Raw genomic sequence first — 20,753 nt, forward strand, 5'->3', positions numbered from 1 at the left:
ACTTTATACCTCACCTTGGCCTTTTGGTTCATTGATAAACATGATAAACATTGATAAACATGAATTTAGTAAAATATTTACTAAGGCATCCAACAAACATTTGGTTAATTTACTGTATGCTGCAACTTTATTATAAATGAGGGCACTGTAAATACTTAAACCAGATTATCACACACTTATATAAATGAATATATAGTAATCTGCTCCATGAATTATGACCATGTCTCTCAAAGCCAGCAGTGTCATGAACAAACGAGTCTGCAGTAGTTTAAAAGAAGTCCAATTCTGAAGATAAACAGCCTAAAAAAAGTCTTTGTATATCACTTTTTTCAAGCAAAGACAAAATAGAAATAAGGGGTAAGAGGTGTGGGCTGGTTTAACTGTGTATATATGTGTATGTGTGTATATATATATATTTTACTCTAAAAGAACTCCCGAAGTTAAACTAAAGAAGCTTATTTGAGTTAATTAGATCTGTTTCCAACTCTTAACACAAACCTTGTTTTTCATCTCATGCTGGGACAATTATAGTGCTTAGAACGCAGTGGTTTGCAATCAAGAAACTCCTCAGAAGCATTCATCATTTTCCTGAGTAGAATTATTCATTAAAAAGAATTCTAGGTATGTAACCTCTTCCACCAAACCCGCATTTTTCAGATAGGGAACAGACAAATAAATAAATAAATAAATAAAAAAAAAGTCTCTTGTATCCAATAATTAGAGGTGAGAAGATTTCATTTCTTTCCCGAAAATCAGTTTTTCTATTTCATATTATTTAATAAAGCAAGGTATTTTCCTTGGGTTTTGCTATTCCAAACTCACATTACCTGATCCAGTCCCAGCTTAGTTAGGTAGATGGCACTTCTTTGACATGTTTCATCTTCGCAAACTGGTAATAAATGTTCACTTTGTCCGTCCCCATCTGTCAAAGGGAAAAAAACCCCGTCAGCTTTGTATTTGCAAATTCAGAAACCCTGTTTACAAGAAGTAATCAGCTGTGAATAATTTATTACTGTTCTAGATGTGAAAAATTACATGAGATAAACTGGACCCATTTAAAATCCTTAACCTAATAATCTAATTTGGACCTTTTGTTTGAAGATTGCCTTTGCTGACCTATTTTCATCTTGACCCTTAATATACGGAAACTTTTAAATTTTACTGACATATTTAGAAGAATAGGTACTTAGTAATTTAATCAATCCCTTTGTTCAGTTGGGAAGAAAATTACCTTTAATACTGCTATCACAAGTCCACCACACAAACTTATTTAATTTTCTGAACTAGTTTTAAACTCTTGTGCTGTCAGCAAGACCTTAAGAAGAGTCATGAGTTCACATGTAATATCTTAATCTGTACTTAGCATAAAAAACAATGTTAGAAAGTTGATTAACACAATGGCTAATAAATCCCAGGCTTACAGAATTAGGTAAATCTGAGTAAATAACAGGTTTTCAAAAATGTTCTTCAAATGCCTTTAATCCATGCATTTCCAAAATCCTTAGCAGAATAATGACTTTCTAATGTTTAAACAAGCAATGTCCATTTGCATCTAGAATTCTGACTGAGCATATAATGGGAAAAAAAAGTAATAATTGATTTACTGTTCATTATCTACTCCAGGAGAAATCCCTGTGTTCACATGTTGACCTTGCAGCCCTGCCTAGCTCATCCCAAAGATGCTGCCCCCACACTGGGATACAGGCCACCACCAGTTACTGCGTGGGCTGAGAAGGAGGAACACAGAGGGGAGTTGAATGGAAATGCCAAAAAGCAGCAGCAAGAACTGCAAGTTCTGCAAGTCCTGCAAGTTCTGCCACCACTGCAAGTCCTGATTCTAACCAACCTCGCCTTGCCAAAGAGACAGAATGCCCCAGCTCAGGGACATTCCAGGGACTCCACTTTTGCAGGCTATGAAATCAAAGCTCATGTTTCAGAAATGTAGCCTATGAACATGCTGGGAAATGGATCTCTGTGTGAACTGCAAGTGTTACTGAGAGAATCTAAGGGCTTCAGGCATACACAGTACTTTGTCTTGCAAAAAAACCCAAACCAGTTTATTTAGGCAAGTGGATTTGGTAAAATTACTTAAAATCTTTTTAGTTAATATGCAAAAAGTAGATCATCTGCCAAAGTCACTGAACACCTTATCAATTTTCCAATATACTACTGAACACAGCCTAGGAGTTCTGTCATACTTCACCTGCACTACAAGAAATGCTTTCTCAGCCTGCCAACTTATATTTCTAGGAAACTGAGCCTCCTTTTAGGGTGTGTGTGTATATCTATCTATCTATCTATCTATCTATGCATAGTTATATTTTCTAGGTCCCTCATTTTATCAGGAAGTTGGGAGATGGAAAGTAGGGTTATAAGGGGAGGAGGAGTGATGAAAATATCAGACTTCCCCAAATATCTCCAAGTGATAAAGCCAAGCCTTTAGTGGCCTCCTACATCCCATCTGCCTTATGAATTATTCTACCTCACGACTAAACCCCTCCCAAATCCTCATGGCAGCTCTGTTATCAAGGATAGACAATTTAGGACGTGGAGTAGCCTAAGTGATAGAAATCCAGTAAGTTCTCACCCCAAGAGATGGGAGAGGGAATTACCTACCACTGAGCACAGAAATCAATGTAGCAGCTACCCAGTCTGACCAGTCTGAAATCAGCTCCAACTTTTGAAGCTGTTTGTTTTCGTTCTGCATCATCCAAGAACAACAATTAAAACATGTTACTTGAATCTTTGCTCACATGAATTAGATTAAATGTTGGACTGCAGGCTTTTTCTAAATGTAAATGGAAGAAAGTGTTCAGTTTGCAAATCATATGGGAATATTGAAGGGTTTGCTAAAATAGAATTAAGTTGCAGAAATCTGTCTTCTGAATATGAAATTTAACTTAAGCCCTAATATTTTAATCACATTTCTACAAAAGTTTCAGTCTGAAGTAATCTTAGAAGATTTTCAATAACACACAAGGACAAAGAACCTTCAAATACTCTCTTCTTCCTCTTTTTTAGAAAGGGACAAGGACGTTTTCATTTTAAATTACACTATGGAGCAGAGGAGAATATAAAATGTTTGATTCTACTTATATTGCAAACATTCATCTTGTTATGCCAATAACTCAGTTTGATAGTCTTGGTAATTAATGTTCAGGAGCAGTTCAGTATATTGACAAAAACAACCTTGGAGCTCTGAAGAATAAGCAATCCATAGGACAGCAAGGATTGAACTTGCACATAATTAGACACAAAGCCATCACCAACACCAGATGCAGGTGTTCCAGATAAATTACAAACTTAAGATTCAATCTGAAAAAAACCAGTATGATCAAAGAACTCACTAACAACAAATTCACCTTGGACCTGCAATACCCACTCTTCTCCACTTCCTGCTTGCTTTCAATCTCCCTTTGAATAAACATCCTTCAATGTTAAACTCTGATCTTGAATTTGAATTCCTCCACAAAGGAAAAGGAAGACAAATCCAAAAAGAGTATCATTAGCACATTGCTCAGTGCAATTAGGTATTCACATGACCAAACATGCACTGGTGACAATGGCTGGATGAACCCACCAGACATACTGTAGTTTCAAATATTTATAAAAAATACTTCGCATAACATGTCTTTAATAATCTCCTTCAGCCTAGGTCTACCTAGGAAATCTATTTCTGGAGATCCTCTGTACTCTTCACTCAGTTCCTAGAGTCTACTAGTCTTTCTATTACTGTATGGATTTTAAAAAGATCTCAGTCCAAATTGTTGGAAATCTCAAGCTTATTCTTATTTGTAATTTCAGCATCATTTGTAGCAGTAGATATGGCCAAATACTCCAGACTCCAAATGTCCTTTGCTATCACTGCTCAACTTAAGAGCATCTTTGACATACAAAGAAAAAACTCAGCTGTTAACGAGCGTGTTCTCAACACACAATTCTTGCTTTAGAGTGATACTAAAGAACTACATGGTTAATAAGATCAAGTTTTATAGGGAGTGGAAAAGGCTAGAAAAAGAACAGTCCCACATACTCATCACCTGCAAACCTGTACTTATGTCTAAATACGTAAAGACAAAATTAGCAGTCTTATGCCATCTAGAAATCATGTGAGAATCATTACTTACAACTGCCTGTTCACTGTATTTCAAAGAACAGCCATGGATTCTTTCCAGCACTTTGCCCACCTTTACAAAGGCCTGGCAATCCAATCCAAACCAAAAGTACCCCAAAAGCCATGGCTGGTGCAGATCAGTGGGAGCACCTTGCACAGAGAGGTTGTATCAGAGAAATTACTTGCAGCTGAAATCTTAACAGTGATTGTGAATGCTGACACTTGCAAAAAACACATAGCTCAAGTATTTCCAGTCTATTTTAAACGTAAATTTGAAACTGAGAAAGCATAAGCTTTGATGTACAAGAAAACAACTTGTACATCAGATTAAAACCAACATAATGTTATTAAAAATTGTTCCATGTTCCAAATGCAATACTGAGGTAATGTAGTATAAGCACGTGTTTTAAACTGAGTCCACAAATAACAAAAAGTTAAAAGAACCCACACATAGTAACTTCTTCCCAAATCAAGAGATATTGGAGAGATGCTTTCAAAGCAAACATCCTTATAAATTTACTTAACACGAGTAAATATAGGCAAAAGACCCTCAATCCAAAAGTTCAAATTCCTTTAAAAACATAGCAAAAGGTGTCAGAAAAGTGGTATTTTGCAACAAGATTCAAGGGTTATTAGATTCACTGCACATATTTGTGCAATGCACTTTCCAACATGGACTCTGCAAGGAAAATGGAACCTGGGGAGATGTCAGGTACTGTGATCTCTCACTGCAAAACTGGTTTATAATATGCAAGATAAAGCTGTAGTTATGAAGAGCAAGGCAGCTTTTGGTGGGTGTATGATCCAAATCCTTTTATAATTTGAATGCTATGTAGTTCTCCCACAGTGTAATTTTACTTCTGCTCCTTTAAAAACAAACAATAGAATCAACTTTTTGTGGGTTTTTTTTTTAGATCTTAGACTAATTACTATAACTTATTACAGTTATGGTAAATAAAAAGAAATTGTTTTCTGGAAAATTGGGGGTTGGACTACATGATCTCCAGAAGTCCCTTCCAACCCTAGCTATTCTGTGAAATAGAGAAAAGCTAACTGTACAGACTAAGACAGTGAGAACAGTCCAGGTTTCATAATTTTAAAACTCATGCAACAAAAAACCAAGACCCTTCAGGTACCACAAAGGTCTCATTCATGCCTTGAGAATCTACTCCTGTCTCTTGAGAACACACACTCAGAACTAGCCGTGGTCCCTGTATTATCACAGACCTTTTTCAGTGCACTTTTCCCAGTTCTCTTGAAAACGGTGAGAAACAAAAATCCTCAGCATAGTACAATAAAAGCCAAGAAGTTTTTCTTTGCTGTTGATTGTAAGTCCAAATAAGGATAAGGCATCTTTTGTATAATACAATACAGCCTAATGAAGCTTTATATGCTTTTTCTGTCTTTCACCATACGTTTAGCTTGCTCACATCTCTCCCTCTTGTCTTTGTCCAGTTCTCATTTTCCTTTTTCATGAGCCTTTCATTTACAGTTCTGAAGAACAGTAAGAGGATAAGGAGGAAAAAGCCTTGTTAGGGTAGTGCTAAAAAAACCCCACCCTTCTGAGGCAGGTCAGAAGCTTACAATCAGTACAACTGAGTTTGATATTCAAATCAAATAAAGGTTTGTTTGAAAGCTGATTATCTTAAATCTATCTTCTCAAGTAATAAAATCATTAGAATTCTTTTGTCACTCTCTGCCTTTAGGTGTTCAAGATGGTCATGATGAGAGACAATTATAATGAATTACTAAGATAATTACACATTATTAAAACAATCAATGTCAGCTGCTTTTAGAAAATGTGAATCATAACTTCAAAAAAACAGATGTAAAGAGCTTTTATAGATGATTCAAAGTTCTGTGGACATTAAAGAAACCCTTATAACCCTCTCCTTCACACTAAATCAATTCTGACTCCAAGTCTGTCTACATCCTTCCAAAGAATTCATATTCACAGTTCCTCTGCAGCAGAAGCATTTAAATGCACTGTGCCAGTAAATTGCACACAGAGACTTCCAGGCTGCACCGGAGCCAACAGTGCTGTCTTCTGTCTCAAATGGAAATTCCAGGACTAAGCAGAATACAAGCAGGAAAAAGAAACTATATTAAATACAATATGAACACCTCCCCCCCAAACAATAAGCATCACTGAAATTCCTGTTGCAGTTTCCTGCTGATAGCTGCTTGTTCCAAGGGTTTTAATATAAAACAGACACTCCCAAATCTGGCTGAGCCATTTGCACCTCTCTGATGTTACACATGTTAAAAGCTCACATGGCAACAAATCTCCAAGTGCTGACAAATGAAGAGGATAACAGGAATCAAGGCAAGCCACTTGTGTGCCTCTCTTGGGTCAACTCAACCTGGGTTGAGAGTTCCTATTATATTAACCAGGAATACTGCCAAAGAAAAATTCAGTCCTGAAGAGATGAAGTTGTTCAACAAGGAATGAATAAGCAGGTGGCACATACACCACTCCTCCAAATTCACTGTTGGAAAGAAAGCAAAGTACTTCTTAAATCTACAAGCTCCTTGGACAATCTTAACATGAAGCAACAGCAATTCATCTTCCCAGGAGATACCAGCATTTGTCAGCAGCACGTGAAAGACTTTGGCAAAATATGGGAAACCAATATTCCCCCCTCAGAAATGGACACTGTTTGGGAACTACATTTAAAGCTAAGTGGACAAAAATATCTCACTGTATGCAAGTCCTAATAAAGATTTGGAGAGAAAGAAATAACAGAAGTAATGTTTATATTTTGGAAGGAATCGAGAACACATATAAAGTTATTTAAGAGTACTGAGTAGCACTTGTCATCTAAGGCTGTAACTCCAGCCAGCCTCAGCTCATCACTCAGCACTCTCAAAGGTGCCAAAACGCTCTAAAATATTTTGCTCCTGCAAAATCAGACAATTTAATCCAACAATATCTGTATTATATTATTTATCCTGTACAAGTTCAGGGAAAATAAAAAATATCTCTTGGATTTTCCATACCACCATAGGTACAATCGTACCCAGCTACAATTTAGGGATAGGAAACTGTTCAGAAATGGGGGATTTCTGTGGATGTCACAGCAGGACAGATGCCTTAAGGAGCAGGAAATGCAGTGTTTTAAACAGCAAAAGGAATAATATGAAATGATGGTATATATTCAATAAGTATGTGCTAGGGACAAACAGTAAGGATGAGATGCATGGAAAAATAACCTCCTGAAGGGCTCAGAGATGAATTTGAAAGAAGAATTTGAAACCATTGTATTCAGCGGTTTCCTATGTGGACTTTATGTCTGTCCTATATTTGGATGCACACCATGACAGCAAAAAACAGTGGTGAAGTTACTAAGGCAGTCAGATGGGTGCAGTCTGTAGAGCAATGGCATCTAGTTGTAACAAATTTACATTTTCTTTGTTTGTTTGGGGGGTTGTTATGGTTTTTTGTTGTTTGTTTTTTTTAAAGGAACAGCAAAGGAGTAACACAGATATCACCTTAAAACTCAACACAGGATCTTTTTCCAGAAAGAACTGTCAAAAAGATACAAATCTAAAAAACAGGACTCATATTAAGACAAAAAGGTATCACTGAACAGCATTGCTGGTTACCAATTAACAAATAAGGCAGATTTAGCTCCTAAATTCACTTTCATGGACTCGAAATTTCAATTAACTTGGTATGTCTTTATGCACTGCTGTTTCAGATGAACTGAAGTGCATCTGTTACTTAAAAGAACCCCTTCCATATCTAAAGTCTCTCAGAATTCTTCATTTCCATCAGCTTTTATATCTTTTTCATCCAAACTGATCACAGTAACAACAGTCTTCCTCATATGCAGAGCATTTCAAACACAGCAGTATTGTCTTCCTGCATCTTAATTGTTCTTATAGAATCCCTTTTTTGACTACAGGAGCACTTATGTACTTTCACAATGCACTGCTCAAAGGAGGAGGGTTGTTTACTGAAATGTACCATCACCTTTTTCCTTTGATACACTGCTACTACATCTGAGAATGCAACATTCTGAAGAAAAAAATAAATTCAGATGCTAAAATGAAGCCGATGGGCAAAACTAAAAGGTACAAACTCAAAATGCAACTGCAGGCAGCAAAGCAGTGCATTTAAGGTACCATCAGCTGCAGGATAATGAAGGTCTACTTTAAACAAAAATCTTTCAATGAAATGCATTTTGCACAGTGCAATGTATGGTTTCTAAAAACCCCAAGGTTAGGCACTATGTTGTCCTGTTTAAACATAATTAACTGGCAATAATGGGCTATTATTTCCTACAAGAAAAGTGGTAATTTCTACCACATCATAAAAGTAGTTAATATATGTGAAACAGTTCAATTTTTTGGTAGGGAGGAGAACAGAGAAGATTCTCTTAGGATTATTACTTGGATAACTGGATTTTAAATATGAGAAAAATTTGAGTTCAGGTCTCTGAAGAAGTTGGACAGAACTTTACCAATCCCAATCCATATGTTGTCAAAAAGCAAGTGTCACAGCAGGAGTGAAGGTAAACTTTATCAATTAGAGAAGAGAAAGACTCAGCAGCAGCCAAGGAATCAACTGGCAACAAAAAACTAGAGAACTGAGTTGGCTAAATGCTACCTGGAGAAAGGAAGAGTTGTGTTGTGTTTACTTACAAGGACACCATGAGCAGTATGATCCAGTTTGATTTCAAAAAGCTATTTTTACTCTTTCTATTCAGGCCACAACAAAGTTCTTTGCCTTAACTAAGCAAAATCAATGACTGATTAATCAAACTTTTACATTCTTAGATCAGATATCACAAAGGATGATCTATCAAACTCCACTATCCAACTGAACCTATCACACTTAAATAGCAATTATGACATTAATTTCCTGTAAAAATGAATTAATGGACTGTATAAACTGCACAATATCCTGTGCTAATTGTTTCTGAGTCACTACTTAAAAGACATATGTCATTAATCTTCAAACTAACAAGAAAACAGCAGGTTTGTGTGTCCATAACATGGCTCACATTCATCTCGTCCCAAAAAAAAAAAAAGGTAATTTTCATATTGTCCCATCACAATCCTTGAATTTCTTTAAAAATGCAATGTTTCCCAGTATTTTAAATGACAATTATTAAAACTCTCTCTATTTGTAAGTATTTATCAAGAATCTAGACAACATCTATGATTTCCTCTAAAGACAGTACAAGCAGATCTTATAAAAAGCCTCTGTGAGCACAGAGATAACAACAACAGAGGATTAATCATTTTTGCTATAGCAACCACTGCACTGCAATTACCATAGTGACATGAGAAGAATAGGGAAAGTAATAATGAAGAGCTCTTACTTGTTTAGAGCAATGTGTCAGCCAAGTAAGTGCAAAATTCTCTAGTGCCCAACTCTGCTCACCTTAATCAATTGAAATGCCATTTGTAATAAATATCAAAAAGCATTTCTGATTTATTTTTAGAAGAGCAATACAAATTTATCAATTGTTCCCTGTCCTTTGGTCAGATTAATGTACAAATCATTGTTATCACGTAACAGGGGGAAGTGCTACTTATTACAGAGGTTCCAACTTGGACATAAAGTCTAAGGTCTACTCCATTACCATAAATGTATTGATATGTACACACGTGCTTTTGCATGATTTTCTGTTAAAATATACACAGCCATATATAGATGCATACAAACATACATTTGTGTACCTTTTAAAGGAAAAAATATATATTTATTTTTTCAGTACTTAGGAACACTCGGTACTGAGATTATACCAACATCTGTGACAGCTTCTCATGAGTCACCTAATTGCTGTTTTTTCCAACTCCACTTATCCAAATAATTTCTACTTGATAGCTGTTGTTCGACCCGCTTAGTTTAAGAAAGGAAATCTTACCCCAGATCAGTTGCTTTTAGAGTTTCTCAGTCAGGATCTTATTCAAAGCTCACCCTTTTTACAAATGACTTTTAGATGGAAAGGGTATTTCAAATAAAATTTTTGGAAGCAGAAAATAATGTTAGACAAAGTCAGCTTTTGAAACAATGCTTATTTTGCTAAGATGAAGGTCTGATCAGTAAATCAGATTCTTGCAGGAATGCAGCAGGGTACAAATGGAAGGGTGGGTGTAAATGAGAAGGCAACAGCCCAAGTGACACACCCCCAAACTCACATCTGGACCTGACATCATTCCAGGGTCCAATGTGCACAAGGGTAAGTAAATGAGAAGTGGCAGAGAGAGAAAGCACAGATATGGAATCCTCTGAGACCTTTAGCAAATGGCAAAGCTGGCACATCAGCTGTGAGGTACAGAAAATGTCAAGAAAGGGGAAGAAAAATAGAGGCTGGCAACACAGAAGTAAGAGCATAAGAGGCTTGTGACTGTGTTTGAACGTGTTTCTAGTCCCAGCAGCTGTGTCCTGGTGCCAAGATGGGATGGCTGCGCAGAGCAGAGCGCGAGCGTACGGCACGTTCTGCAGCACACGCAGCTTGGCAAAACCTGCTTAGGTGGAAGGCAGCACAACCTTCTCACTCATCTCATTTTCCATTTTGTTGTGATATTTTGATTTGTTGTACAATGAAACCTCCCTCAGGCCCCATTACAGATAGCCAAATAACTCTTTCAAATGGCAAACCGTCATACCTTAACTTCTTTGGACTCACAACAATCATTATTCCATCATTTTTGAAACAGAAAACTGAAAAAAGGAGACGTTCAAGTCTGACAAACCATTTCTAGCAATGCATTTCTTTGCCTTTAGCTCACTACAGGCAGAAGCTCTAGGATAAAACTCTGCCTTTTGAAGTATCTGTGTGTAAGCAGACACAGCACAGGGGTGAATGCTGTTACTCTGAGAGAGTGTTATACCTGTAATGTGACCTTTTGCCACTTCACTGCTAGACTGACGCAGAACGAAAAATACCAGAATGAAAACAAACATCAGCAGAACTCAGCTACAAACCTCCTTTGCGTTTAAAGGTTTTTTTTCCTCCTACCATTTTCTGTATAGGCACTCTTACACCCAACTATTGTGGTGTAAGAGGATTTTTTGATGGTGGGATATTATTAAACTTCCTTCAGACTACATTTCACAGAGAACATGGAATTTAGGATTATATCCCTTCATTACTCATATACGCTGTGTTTTAGTTACCATATTCACTTCAATATTCTCTAAAACTTGGTTCAGTGAAAAAGTAACTCTTTGTTGCCCTGAGTATTTTAAACTGGCATTAGAAAAATGGGAAGAAAAAAAAATTAATGCTCTATTCCATCTCCTACCCTGATTTGAAATCATAGTTGTCAGAATCAACCTTGTTCGTTTATCAAAGCACACAGATACATTTACAGCACTCTTCAATTGCTTAGGAAAATTAGGCAGAAAGACATTAAACCATTTCCTCTCCTTCAACTGGAGTGATCTGGAATGAAGATGAAGTTGACAGTGTGTGTGTAGTGGTTCAGGGAGAGGCAAGACCCTCATATGGCACCATCTGGGTGTTCTTTCCTAGAGATGAAGGGGCTGAGACCTTTCAGAACAAAGACTTTAGAAAGGCAGCATCTCCTCCCACAGCTGATACTGGTGGTCCCTTGCCTCTCTGCTGTCCCTCTACATTTATTTGCAGGCATTTCTTAAGTCCCCGAGCACACTTTCTCCCATGATATTCATCCTTGCTAGAGATTGCTCCCCTGTTGCCTCACACTAGTGCTCAGCCTATGACTTTGATGATAATTAGCAGACAAGGGCATTAAAAAAAGTGGTGATGGAACTCCAAATCTGCACCCCCCTAGACTAATCTGTACCAGCCACTGCCTTTCATAACCTTGGCTGTACCAAACACTGCACACTCCATTTAGTCACACTTTCGAAATTTCAACTTTATCATTTGAACAGTTCCACTTCTCTCTGTAAAGACATCCCAGGGTTTATTAAAATGCCATTAATTATGATACACTTCTAAAATTATGATGTATCATCTGGGCTCATTAACTACCTAACACAGAGATAAGGTTATTCTACAGTAAGATTGCTTTCCACATTGCCACTGTTAAAAAAATAAAATTTCTATTTAGTACCTATTAAGACACATTATTCAGAACATCAGCTTGGAAAGCAATTACAAAAACCCTAAGACATTCAATTTTTTTAACTGTAAACTGCAGTACTCTATTCTTTCCTTCACATATTATATAGATAAGTGTTCAAATTTGAAGATGAACAGTAAAAGATTTTATAAAACTTTGTCAAAGATTTTTGAAACTGTGTTAAACATTTCAACAGAAGAACCTGGAGCATGGTTCAGGTTCTACCTGCCATTATTCCCTGTAGATCTGATCCAGCAGAGGTGTCTTCTAGTTCCATGTCATAAAGACCTTTGCTAGAATTCCTCAGAACCCTTCTAAATGGCAGCAAGAGTCACATTCTGGGTCTAAGAACTTTAAAACCTGTCATTTTCTTTAAAACATATTTTAAAAGAAAATGATAAACAAGGCTATGTTTTGACAACGTTTAAAGACAGGTTCAGTCTCACAATTAACAAATGTGTTGTATAAATGTACTAAATTAGTTTTTTATGAATTTCTTTACATCCAGTCATGGCAGCAGAATCAGGCCCATAACACTTTCCCTTGGGATGGAAAACTGTTATTTTACTGCAGAGACAAATAGTATTTTTTGGACTACATAATCAACATTCCCTATTCTCTGTAACCAAATACACACATTGACAAGCCACAATTGACTGGCTAATAGAAAAATACAGGCTTTTGCTTACCCTTGCAAAAATAGATTTACATATAAATTTTTTGCCTGTCCAGAAGTCTTTCAAAATTTTCAATTACAACCATTAAGATTTTACCATGTTCCAGCAATCTTTATTCAAGTAATTAAGTAATTTACATTTTGTCTTTATTAGATTGCACAAGTGAAGAATTTATGACCATTTAATCAGATAATATCTTCTGAACAAGATTAGGGGAAAAAATAAAATCTTGACAAAAACTCCACGTCTGGTAAAAGTAAGTTTGGTCTTGTACTACAACTGAAAGCAAGAAAATGTAGACACATGTGATGCAGAATGTACTGGGACAGTCAAAGCTGAATTCATTAACAATCATTCCCAGATATTTCAAGATTTACAGATATACCACCTCACAGAAAAAAGCAGAGAAACATAAGAAACCATTTAGAGCTAAACATCTTTATTTGTTCTTCAGTGTAAAGTATCTAACAAAATATGGAAAATAAAGGAACACTCAGGAGTAGTGTGGAAGAATAAAACTCACCAAAATCTGCAAATACAGACTGTCCAACAACTTTTGCACCACTGGGCATTTCCTTACTTTTTCCAGCTTTAGTGAAGTTTCCATCCTATCAAAGAGAACAAAGATGATGGAAAAACTGAATTGCAGTCTAAGTGATAAAATTTGACTTTTGAACCAAAGAAAATACAGATCAATAAAGAAGCAATTTAATAACAGAGAGATATCTCAGCTACAGAAAAAAAATTGCACTCTTTGAAAATTGGGACTGAGCTTTTACATTTCTAATCCTTCATGGAATCTTATGGAAGTCCAGCAATAGTAATATTCAGACATAATTTCCATATATTTTGCTGTGTTAAGAGGAAGAGACTGGGTTATTTCAGCAACATTATCTAAATCATAATTAAGTGATTATGAATACTAATGTGCATTTATGCATATTGATGTGATTTTACAGATATAAGTAATATATAAAACCACAGCTGCACACCTGTTAAAAATAGCTTTTGATTTGCCTTCTCATTAGGAAATAAATTGATTTGACATTAGATTTGGTTTAGATCTCATTTTAATTACCTATTATTAAAATCTTGGCCCACAGAAAACAATAGTCCAATATTTCATCAGAAAGACAAAAAGCACTGGATTGTTGTTTATCACAGAACTGCATCACAACTGGAACAAGCCCATTCTAAAATGCTGAGTTTTTGTAGCCATGTCAGATGACCCAAGGCCCCCTGGCCCAGTCCCTGCAATCAGCTCATACACAATGCTGTCCACACAAATACCCAGAGAGGCAAGGACACAAAGGGTTTGGGAATGGTGCACAGTTATCCATAGCCAACATGACTCATGTCATATTCAGTTTGTAGACTTCAATGCAACTCTGGACACACTTAGTCCTTGTTTGTACTGGATGTCTGACTATGTATCTTTACCTTGACATATAATTTATAATGATTCTGATGAGAAAAAATAAAATAAAATTGATGCATTTCCATGCAGTAAAAAAGACTAGGCCCTGTACTCGGCCCCAAAAGCATATCTCATATGGGCTAATATTTTAAAAGCACAAGTGCATCAATGAAGAGAATTACTTTGTTCTGCAGAGAGCAATTTATGTTCTACAGAGAGCAATTTAACAGCTTTTAACGGATCAATTAAGGTATTTTGAGATTCACATATATGTACATGTATTTTATATCTATGACCTATTTTACTGGGTTTATTGATTCCAAAGAACAGAATTCTTTCTTTCTAAAGACAAGTAAATCTATCCATATAAAATATATAATGTAGGATAATATTTAGAATACAGGAGTCCAAAATTTGTAAGAACATTAAAAAAAAAACAACACCAACAGGAGACAGGATAAATGCCTTATGTAGTCACTAACACTCAATCCCTGTCCATTTAAGTCCATATAAAGCTAGAAATACAGGATTCATGACTCACTGCTTTCATTGCTCTTGCCTGGTTGAAGATGGCCGTGTTGTCAAAGACAAGACTACATTTTTTGTTCTACAGCGACTCACTATGACATGATGGATACATTTTCAGGTAAACTCTCAAAAACTCATTCCTTAGCTAATAAGAAACACATTAAGCCCCTTCTATTGTAAAAAAAAAAGGTGAACTTTTAACTATAATCCATTTGGGTAACACAGTATAAAGGATACTTCTGCAATGCCAAAGCAGTATCTCAATAAATAAATAAATATTAATCCATTGAGCTATTACTCCTCAACCTTGAATTCCGTTTATGGTACTCAGTTAACACAGGACTCTGGACTCAACTGTACTCTGAACATAAACTTTAACAGTTAGAAGTGACATTTGAACCTTTGTCCAAGACCAAGCTTACTTAAAAAAAAATTAAAAATCATTGAGACAGCAAGAATAAAACCAAAATGATCATCCTTTTATTTACAAATCATCCTGCCGAGTGCGAGTAACCTCCTCACACAGGAGCTGACAGCCCAGGAGCCCTGCTAAGGTGTGTGGAGGCACCTGATTTACTGAGTAGTCACGTTCAAAATCTGTAGAGGGACTTGTGCTGAGTGAAAGGTGTCCAGGAATATTGTGCAGTCTAAATGCAACGGTGCAGTCGGTGCCTCAACATCGCTTCTCAGATGACTTTTTGGTTTTTATAACTTGTCTGTGTTTCTATAGAAAGGTTATTTCTGTTTTCTCTCTTACCTTATTTACCCATGTCTCAAACTGAATATTTTTGGAATTTGGTGATGTAGTAAGGAACAAATCTGCAAGGAAAAATGTAAGAGAAATAAAAATATTTAAGAGAAGACTACACAAACAAATACATTTGATCACTTAGTAAAGATACATAAATTATTTTAAAAAATTACCTAAGCTCTAAATACATTATTCCAGTGATGTTTAGATGTATAGATATTAAGTAAGAAACATTAAAAACACACCCCTCCAAAACTATTTTCATCCCTCGTACTCTTCTGTACACAACTTTTGCATTTGTATAGTTTAATACACAAATACAATTACTCTCATGTGAGTTAGTAAGTGCTGGATGTTATATATGCGCCCTGAAGAATGTTTCTTAATAGTAAAGACAGAGGCATACCTCAAAGCTAGAAAAAAGTATAAACAGTTATATTTTTAGGAAGTCAAAATTAAAAATAAAAACCTACCAACTATCCTTTTATTTTGAATATGTTGAATTAAGCAGTAGATATAATGATGGAGAAATATTTCTGGCTTCTTTTACACTAAAATTCTCTCAAACATCAAAACAGTGCAAAAGAGGGCTTCAGACCATGTATCTGGCATTGCCTACTGAAAGAAGAACTTATTCACTGATATTTAGGAAAGCACACAAATTAGAAAAATAGGAAGAAAAAATTTTTATTAAAAAAAAATTAAGCCCAGTGTTAAGAAATCCAGACTTAAGAAAACTACTCTTGGATTTAAACACTTGTCTTTTTCATTGTCTCCTTCCCCCTCAGAATTTCAACTGCCACTATTTGAGATAGAACACAAAGGTTACTTTGCAGGCAAAAAACCAAACCTAACCTAAGGCACACAACATTATACAGGACGAATGGAACCGGCACCCCAGAGCATCTCCAAGGCTGCTGTAATATCACACTGCAGTGGCAAAATGCAAAAGCAGGCAAAGATAGCAGATAATCTTCTAAAAATAGTGTAGAGGAGCTGTGCCACGCTGCTCCTACATCAGAGCAACAAGCTGTGATTTCCCATAGGACAACTTAACATAGGTACAGCAACACCACCTCTAATTCTAGAGCCTACTGAAACAATTCCACTGTCCTCTGTTTTATCCCTAAGCCTTCTTAGAAGCTATGTGTCCAAAATGCTCATGCTTGTTTCTAGGATTAAACTCCCTTTCACTGAAACCAAATCGAATGCGTAATATTTACAAGTAATTTTCCTTTTTGATCAAGAATGCCACAGATTTCAAAGCAAGCAAGACCAAAGTATTTCTTTGCAGCAGCAGCATAAAAGGGCAATGTAATTTAGACCCTTCAAAGAACTGTTCACAAATTGGTACAGCTCAGAATTACAAATGTTTTCTCTCAAGTTTGTGAAAGAAATGTGTAAGAAAAACCAAGCCATGTCTGGAACAGTGTTCTAGACCTGGTAATTCCCAAAGGTTACTTTCAACCTAAGGTACTTTATGATTCTCTCTGGCTTTATTACAAAGGTGGTGCTTTTACTAGACAACAGGTACATTAGGGGATACCAAAAACAACAGGTAAGGGTGTACCTCTAACAGCCCCATGGTAACTGTAGGTTCCAGAGATATACCATGAAAATATGAAACAGGAAGAGGAAAATATCAGAACTAAAATAATCAGCCTGGCCACTTTCCTGCTGCTGCTGCCAGAGAAAGATTATTGGGTTAGCTAGATGGACCACTAGACTAAGCCTGCAGGGCATTTCTTACATCTTTAACTTGGGACATGATGTAGCAAAGGGAAGTAAAGTACTTGCTAGTTGGGATGGGGGAAGATCTTGATGTCAGATTAAGGCAGATTTCCCAAAATGTAACACCTACAGCCTTAGGAAATGGTTGGAAGTAAAAAAACCATACTGCCCGAGAGGAAAGGTTTCTCTTAAACAAATGCAAAGTGAACTGTTGCAATTATCACAGAATGGTTTAGGTTAGAAGGTATCTTAAAGATCATCCAGTTCCAGCCCCCTGCCATGGGCAGGGACACCTTCCACTAGAGCAGGTTGCTCTTGGAGCCCTGTCCAACCTTGCCTTCAAAACTTCCAGGGATGGGGCAGCCACAACTGCAGACAATCTTATTAAATAAAAAGCAGATAATATTACAAACTCACCCTACTTCCAAACATTGTTTTTTCTCACTAGGACTCATTGGAAATTGCAAGAAAACCAAACTATACAGAACCTGCTCCAAGTCCACTTCTGATTATTCTCGTTATTTTCTGTCACTGTTGAGTGTTATAAAAATGGTACTAATTATAGATGGAGCATTCATTTCACTAATGACTGATTTGACCTTTGTTTAATGTCAGAGGGTTTTATTTCAAAATAAAAACTCTCAGCATCTATGACTGTCTTTAGAAGCCACCAGGGTACGAGCAACATTAAGTTACTCCTTGATTTCACAATCACTTCAGATGTTTAAGTTAATAAAGGAGAGGGGAAAAAAAGTGCCCCTATTTTTAAACACTATCAGGCACTATGTACAAGGCATTACCCAATTAGAATTTATTTATGGTCCAAACATGCCTAAATATGCTCTCATTAATGTGGAAGAACAGGTGTGTCTGTGCATATTCTCTAACCAGAAGCTCCTTTGGGGTATGAAAATGCCCTCTTGTATGTATATGTAAATAATGTGCTGAACTAAAAATTCCTGCTTTGCAGGGTGTTAACAGCATGGGTAATGTAAGAACTGTATTAAGATCATTAAATGCCATAAAACCTAAAGACAAGTAAAAGATAACTTTCCTGTACTTACATTACAATTTTCCCTCTATTTACATTACAGATTGACACACTGGTAGGAAAAAAGTATTTAAAACCAAAATAAAAAACATTATTTACAATTTTTTTAGTACTACTTCTACAACTTCAGTTGTACAATACTTCTAATATGCACAAACCATATTATATACAAAAAAGTTAGATACAGTCAGTTTTATTTCTTTACTACGTGGAAGTGGAAAACCAAGCCTGACAAGTTTCATGCTTCTGTTCATAAGTTTTTCATTCAGGTAGAGAAACCCTCTACATCTGGTATTCAGATTTGTTTGTCAAGTTGGCAATAGTTCTGTTCTAGAGCAAATGGAATACACCTGCCTGGCTATGGTTTTTTAGGTGACTCAGCTTTTACGACATGGATACAAGTACAAGGACCAATGCTAATGAGCTTGCAAGTCACTTGGCATGAATTTTTGGGGCTAGTTACACAAAACAGGAAGGAAACATTCCTTCCAGTAGCTTCCTCCCCTGAAAAACTTCAGCAAAACAAAAAGACTTCATGTGTTCCAAACAAGCTAATTTGTGTTGGCCAATTTTTAAGAAAGGTGCTTCTAATCAAAAGATTGTGAATTTATTCTGTTCAAACGAGTCTTTCAAAACTTAGTAAGTGTTTATTGGAACTATTTAGTAAAACATGATGAGCAATTATAAACAACATAACTAACATAACAGTAAAATCCCTTTTATTGTTAAAAATTACTATAGGATATTAATTTAAAAGAATCACTTAACTGGAAAACTTTTAAATTAGATCTATGCTTTATAGTTATGTTGCTTTTAGCACTTCAAACATGACTTTCAGACAATTCTGTTTATTTTCAGAATAAAGGCAACAATATTGTTTCAAGCAATAGAATATAACTGCTCAGTGTTCAGAGTGCTTTCAGAACCCATTTTCACATTCATGCTTTCTCAACAGAATGCTGTTTGTGGCACAACCAATTTACTTCTCACCTGTAGTAAGCTGCTGATTCCCGTAAAAATGTCATATTATTATCCCCCGCTGTATATAATTATATCAGTATATAATTAAAAATTGCAAAAGGAATAGCTTTTGAGACACTTCATAATGACAATTTTAAAACTAAAACTGCTAAGCACATAGCAGAGATTATGGGCTCTTTTAAAAAGATTAGAAAAAAGAAGTTAAAACAGCTATTTCTTTTCTCTAAAGATCTCTACTTATTCTTTTATTCTCTTTGTGAGGTAAGGTGGGAGTAAGGGAAGCCATTGGCAAAAGCAGACCAATCCCAGCAGGAGTAGATGCAGCTAATTCCAACTTCCAAGTCCTCTGAAATATATCCTGTCCATCTTACATGATACATTTTTTGCCTCCATTACTTGTTGTAAATTCACAGGTAAGTTCTGTTATCAGAGCTTAAAACAGCTAAGAAATTTAAAAAATGTACCTATTCAAGGAATGACACAGTGACATGGCATGACTGAATATCAGTTCTGGGAAAAAATGTCAGGGAGGGAGCAAAACCAGAGAGAGTAAACACATACCCCTACTCAAGTTTTAAAATGCCACACAAGCTAAGTTTTAAAAAGCCGGATAATTTGTTTGCCTGGTTATTTTCATAGAGAAAAAAATGCACATCTATTGTATAAAATAAGCTTTGTTGATAATATTAACTGCAGAGAGGCTCCCAGCTTCCATGAAGAGGAAACTCACTGAATATATAACCAGAGTCTGGCATCAAATGTTACAGTATCTTCACAATCCAGGTTTAAATGATTACAACAGAAATCACCTGTGATCTGAATGATTGTTTTTCAAGAAGAAAACTATCTACATTTCCACATTTAAACTAAGAATTGGGAATAAAAAAGAAAACACATTGTGAACGTTCTGCTACATTAGGTTTCTAGATTCCCAAAGCAAAGCAACATAAGAGAATTAACCACCAGAAATCAGTAAAGAGACTGCAATTAGCTTACAGCAAGCTGTTTCTGAATAATGATTTTTCCATTTTAGTTTTCCCAACCCCAAATTTATGATTTTTCCTTCCTATTATATAAACAGTTCCAGAAATATCTACAATTATACACACCATGTGCTAGTGTTCAACACAAGACTGGTTGTAAGAGCAGCACTTCCAAACTTTGGAACCACATAATCAAGTTAGACACAGAATATTTAATACATCAGCTGTTTCTCACAGCATTCAAGGATGCATTGACAGATGTACAGTATGAGGTTACAGTATAATTCAGAGCCCAAGGCAGCTTGTCTCATACATCTGAACATTTTAAAAGTATTTGCAGGGCCATGGCCTGATTTCTTGGCAGAGGGCTTGTAACTTTGAGTGCAGACATATTTATTATTTAATAATCCTTTTTTTTCTCCAAGTGATTAGGAACTATGATTTAGCTTAGAA

The 20,753-nt window shown here is 36.0% G+C and overlaps 1 protein-coding gene across 1 annotated transcript in view; it reads right to left on the bottom strand.

The window, feature by feature from the left end:
• ITFG1 (integrin alpha FG-GAP repeat containing 1) overlaps nucleotides 1-20,753 on the bottom strand; it is a 72,693-nt gene that overhangs the window by 37,627 nt on the left and 14,313 nt on the right. The window contains exons 7-9 of the mRNA XM_027732808.2: nucleotides 15,561-15,622; nucleotides 13,382-13,466; nucleotides 828-922 (exon numbers count right to left, since the gene is read on the bottom strand). Of these exons, the coding sequence (XP_027588609.1) occupies nucleotides 828-922; nucleotides 13,382-13,466; nucleotides 15,561-15,622 (242 nt within the window). The remainder of the gene's footprint in view (nucleotides 1-827; nucleotides 923-13,381; nucleotides 13,467-15,560; nucleotides 15,623-20,753) is intronic.

Source organism: Pipra filicauda, unplaced genomic scaffold (genome assembly GCF_003945595.2).
Source record: "Pipra filicauda isolate LSUMZ 115617 unplaced genomic scaffold, ASM394559v2 scaffold46_size3722508_pilon, whole genome shotgun sequence".
NCBI classification, from domain to species: domain Eukaryota; kingdom Metazoa; phylum Chordata; class Aves; order Passeriformes; family Pipridae; genus Pipra; species Pipra filicauda.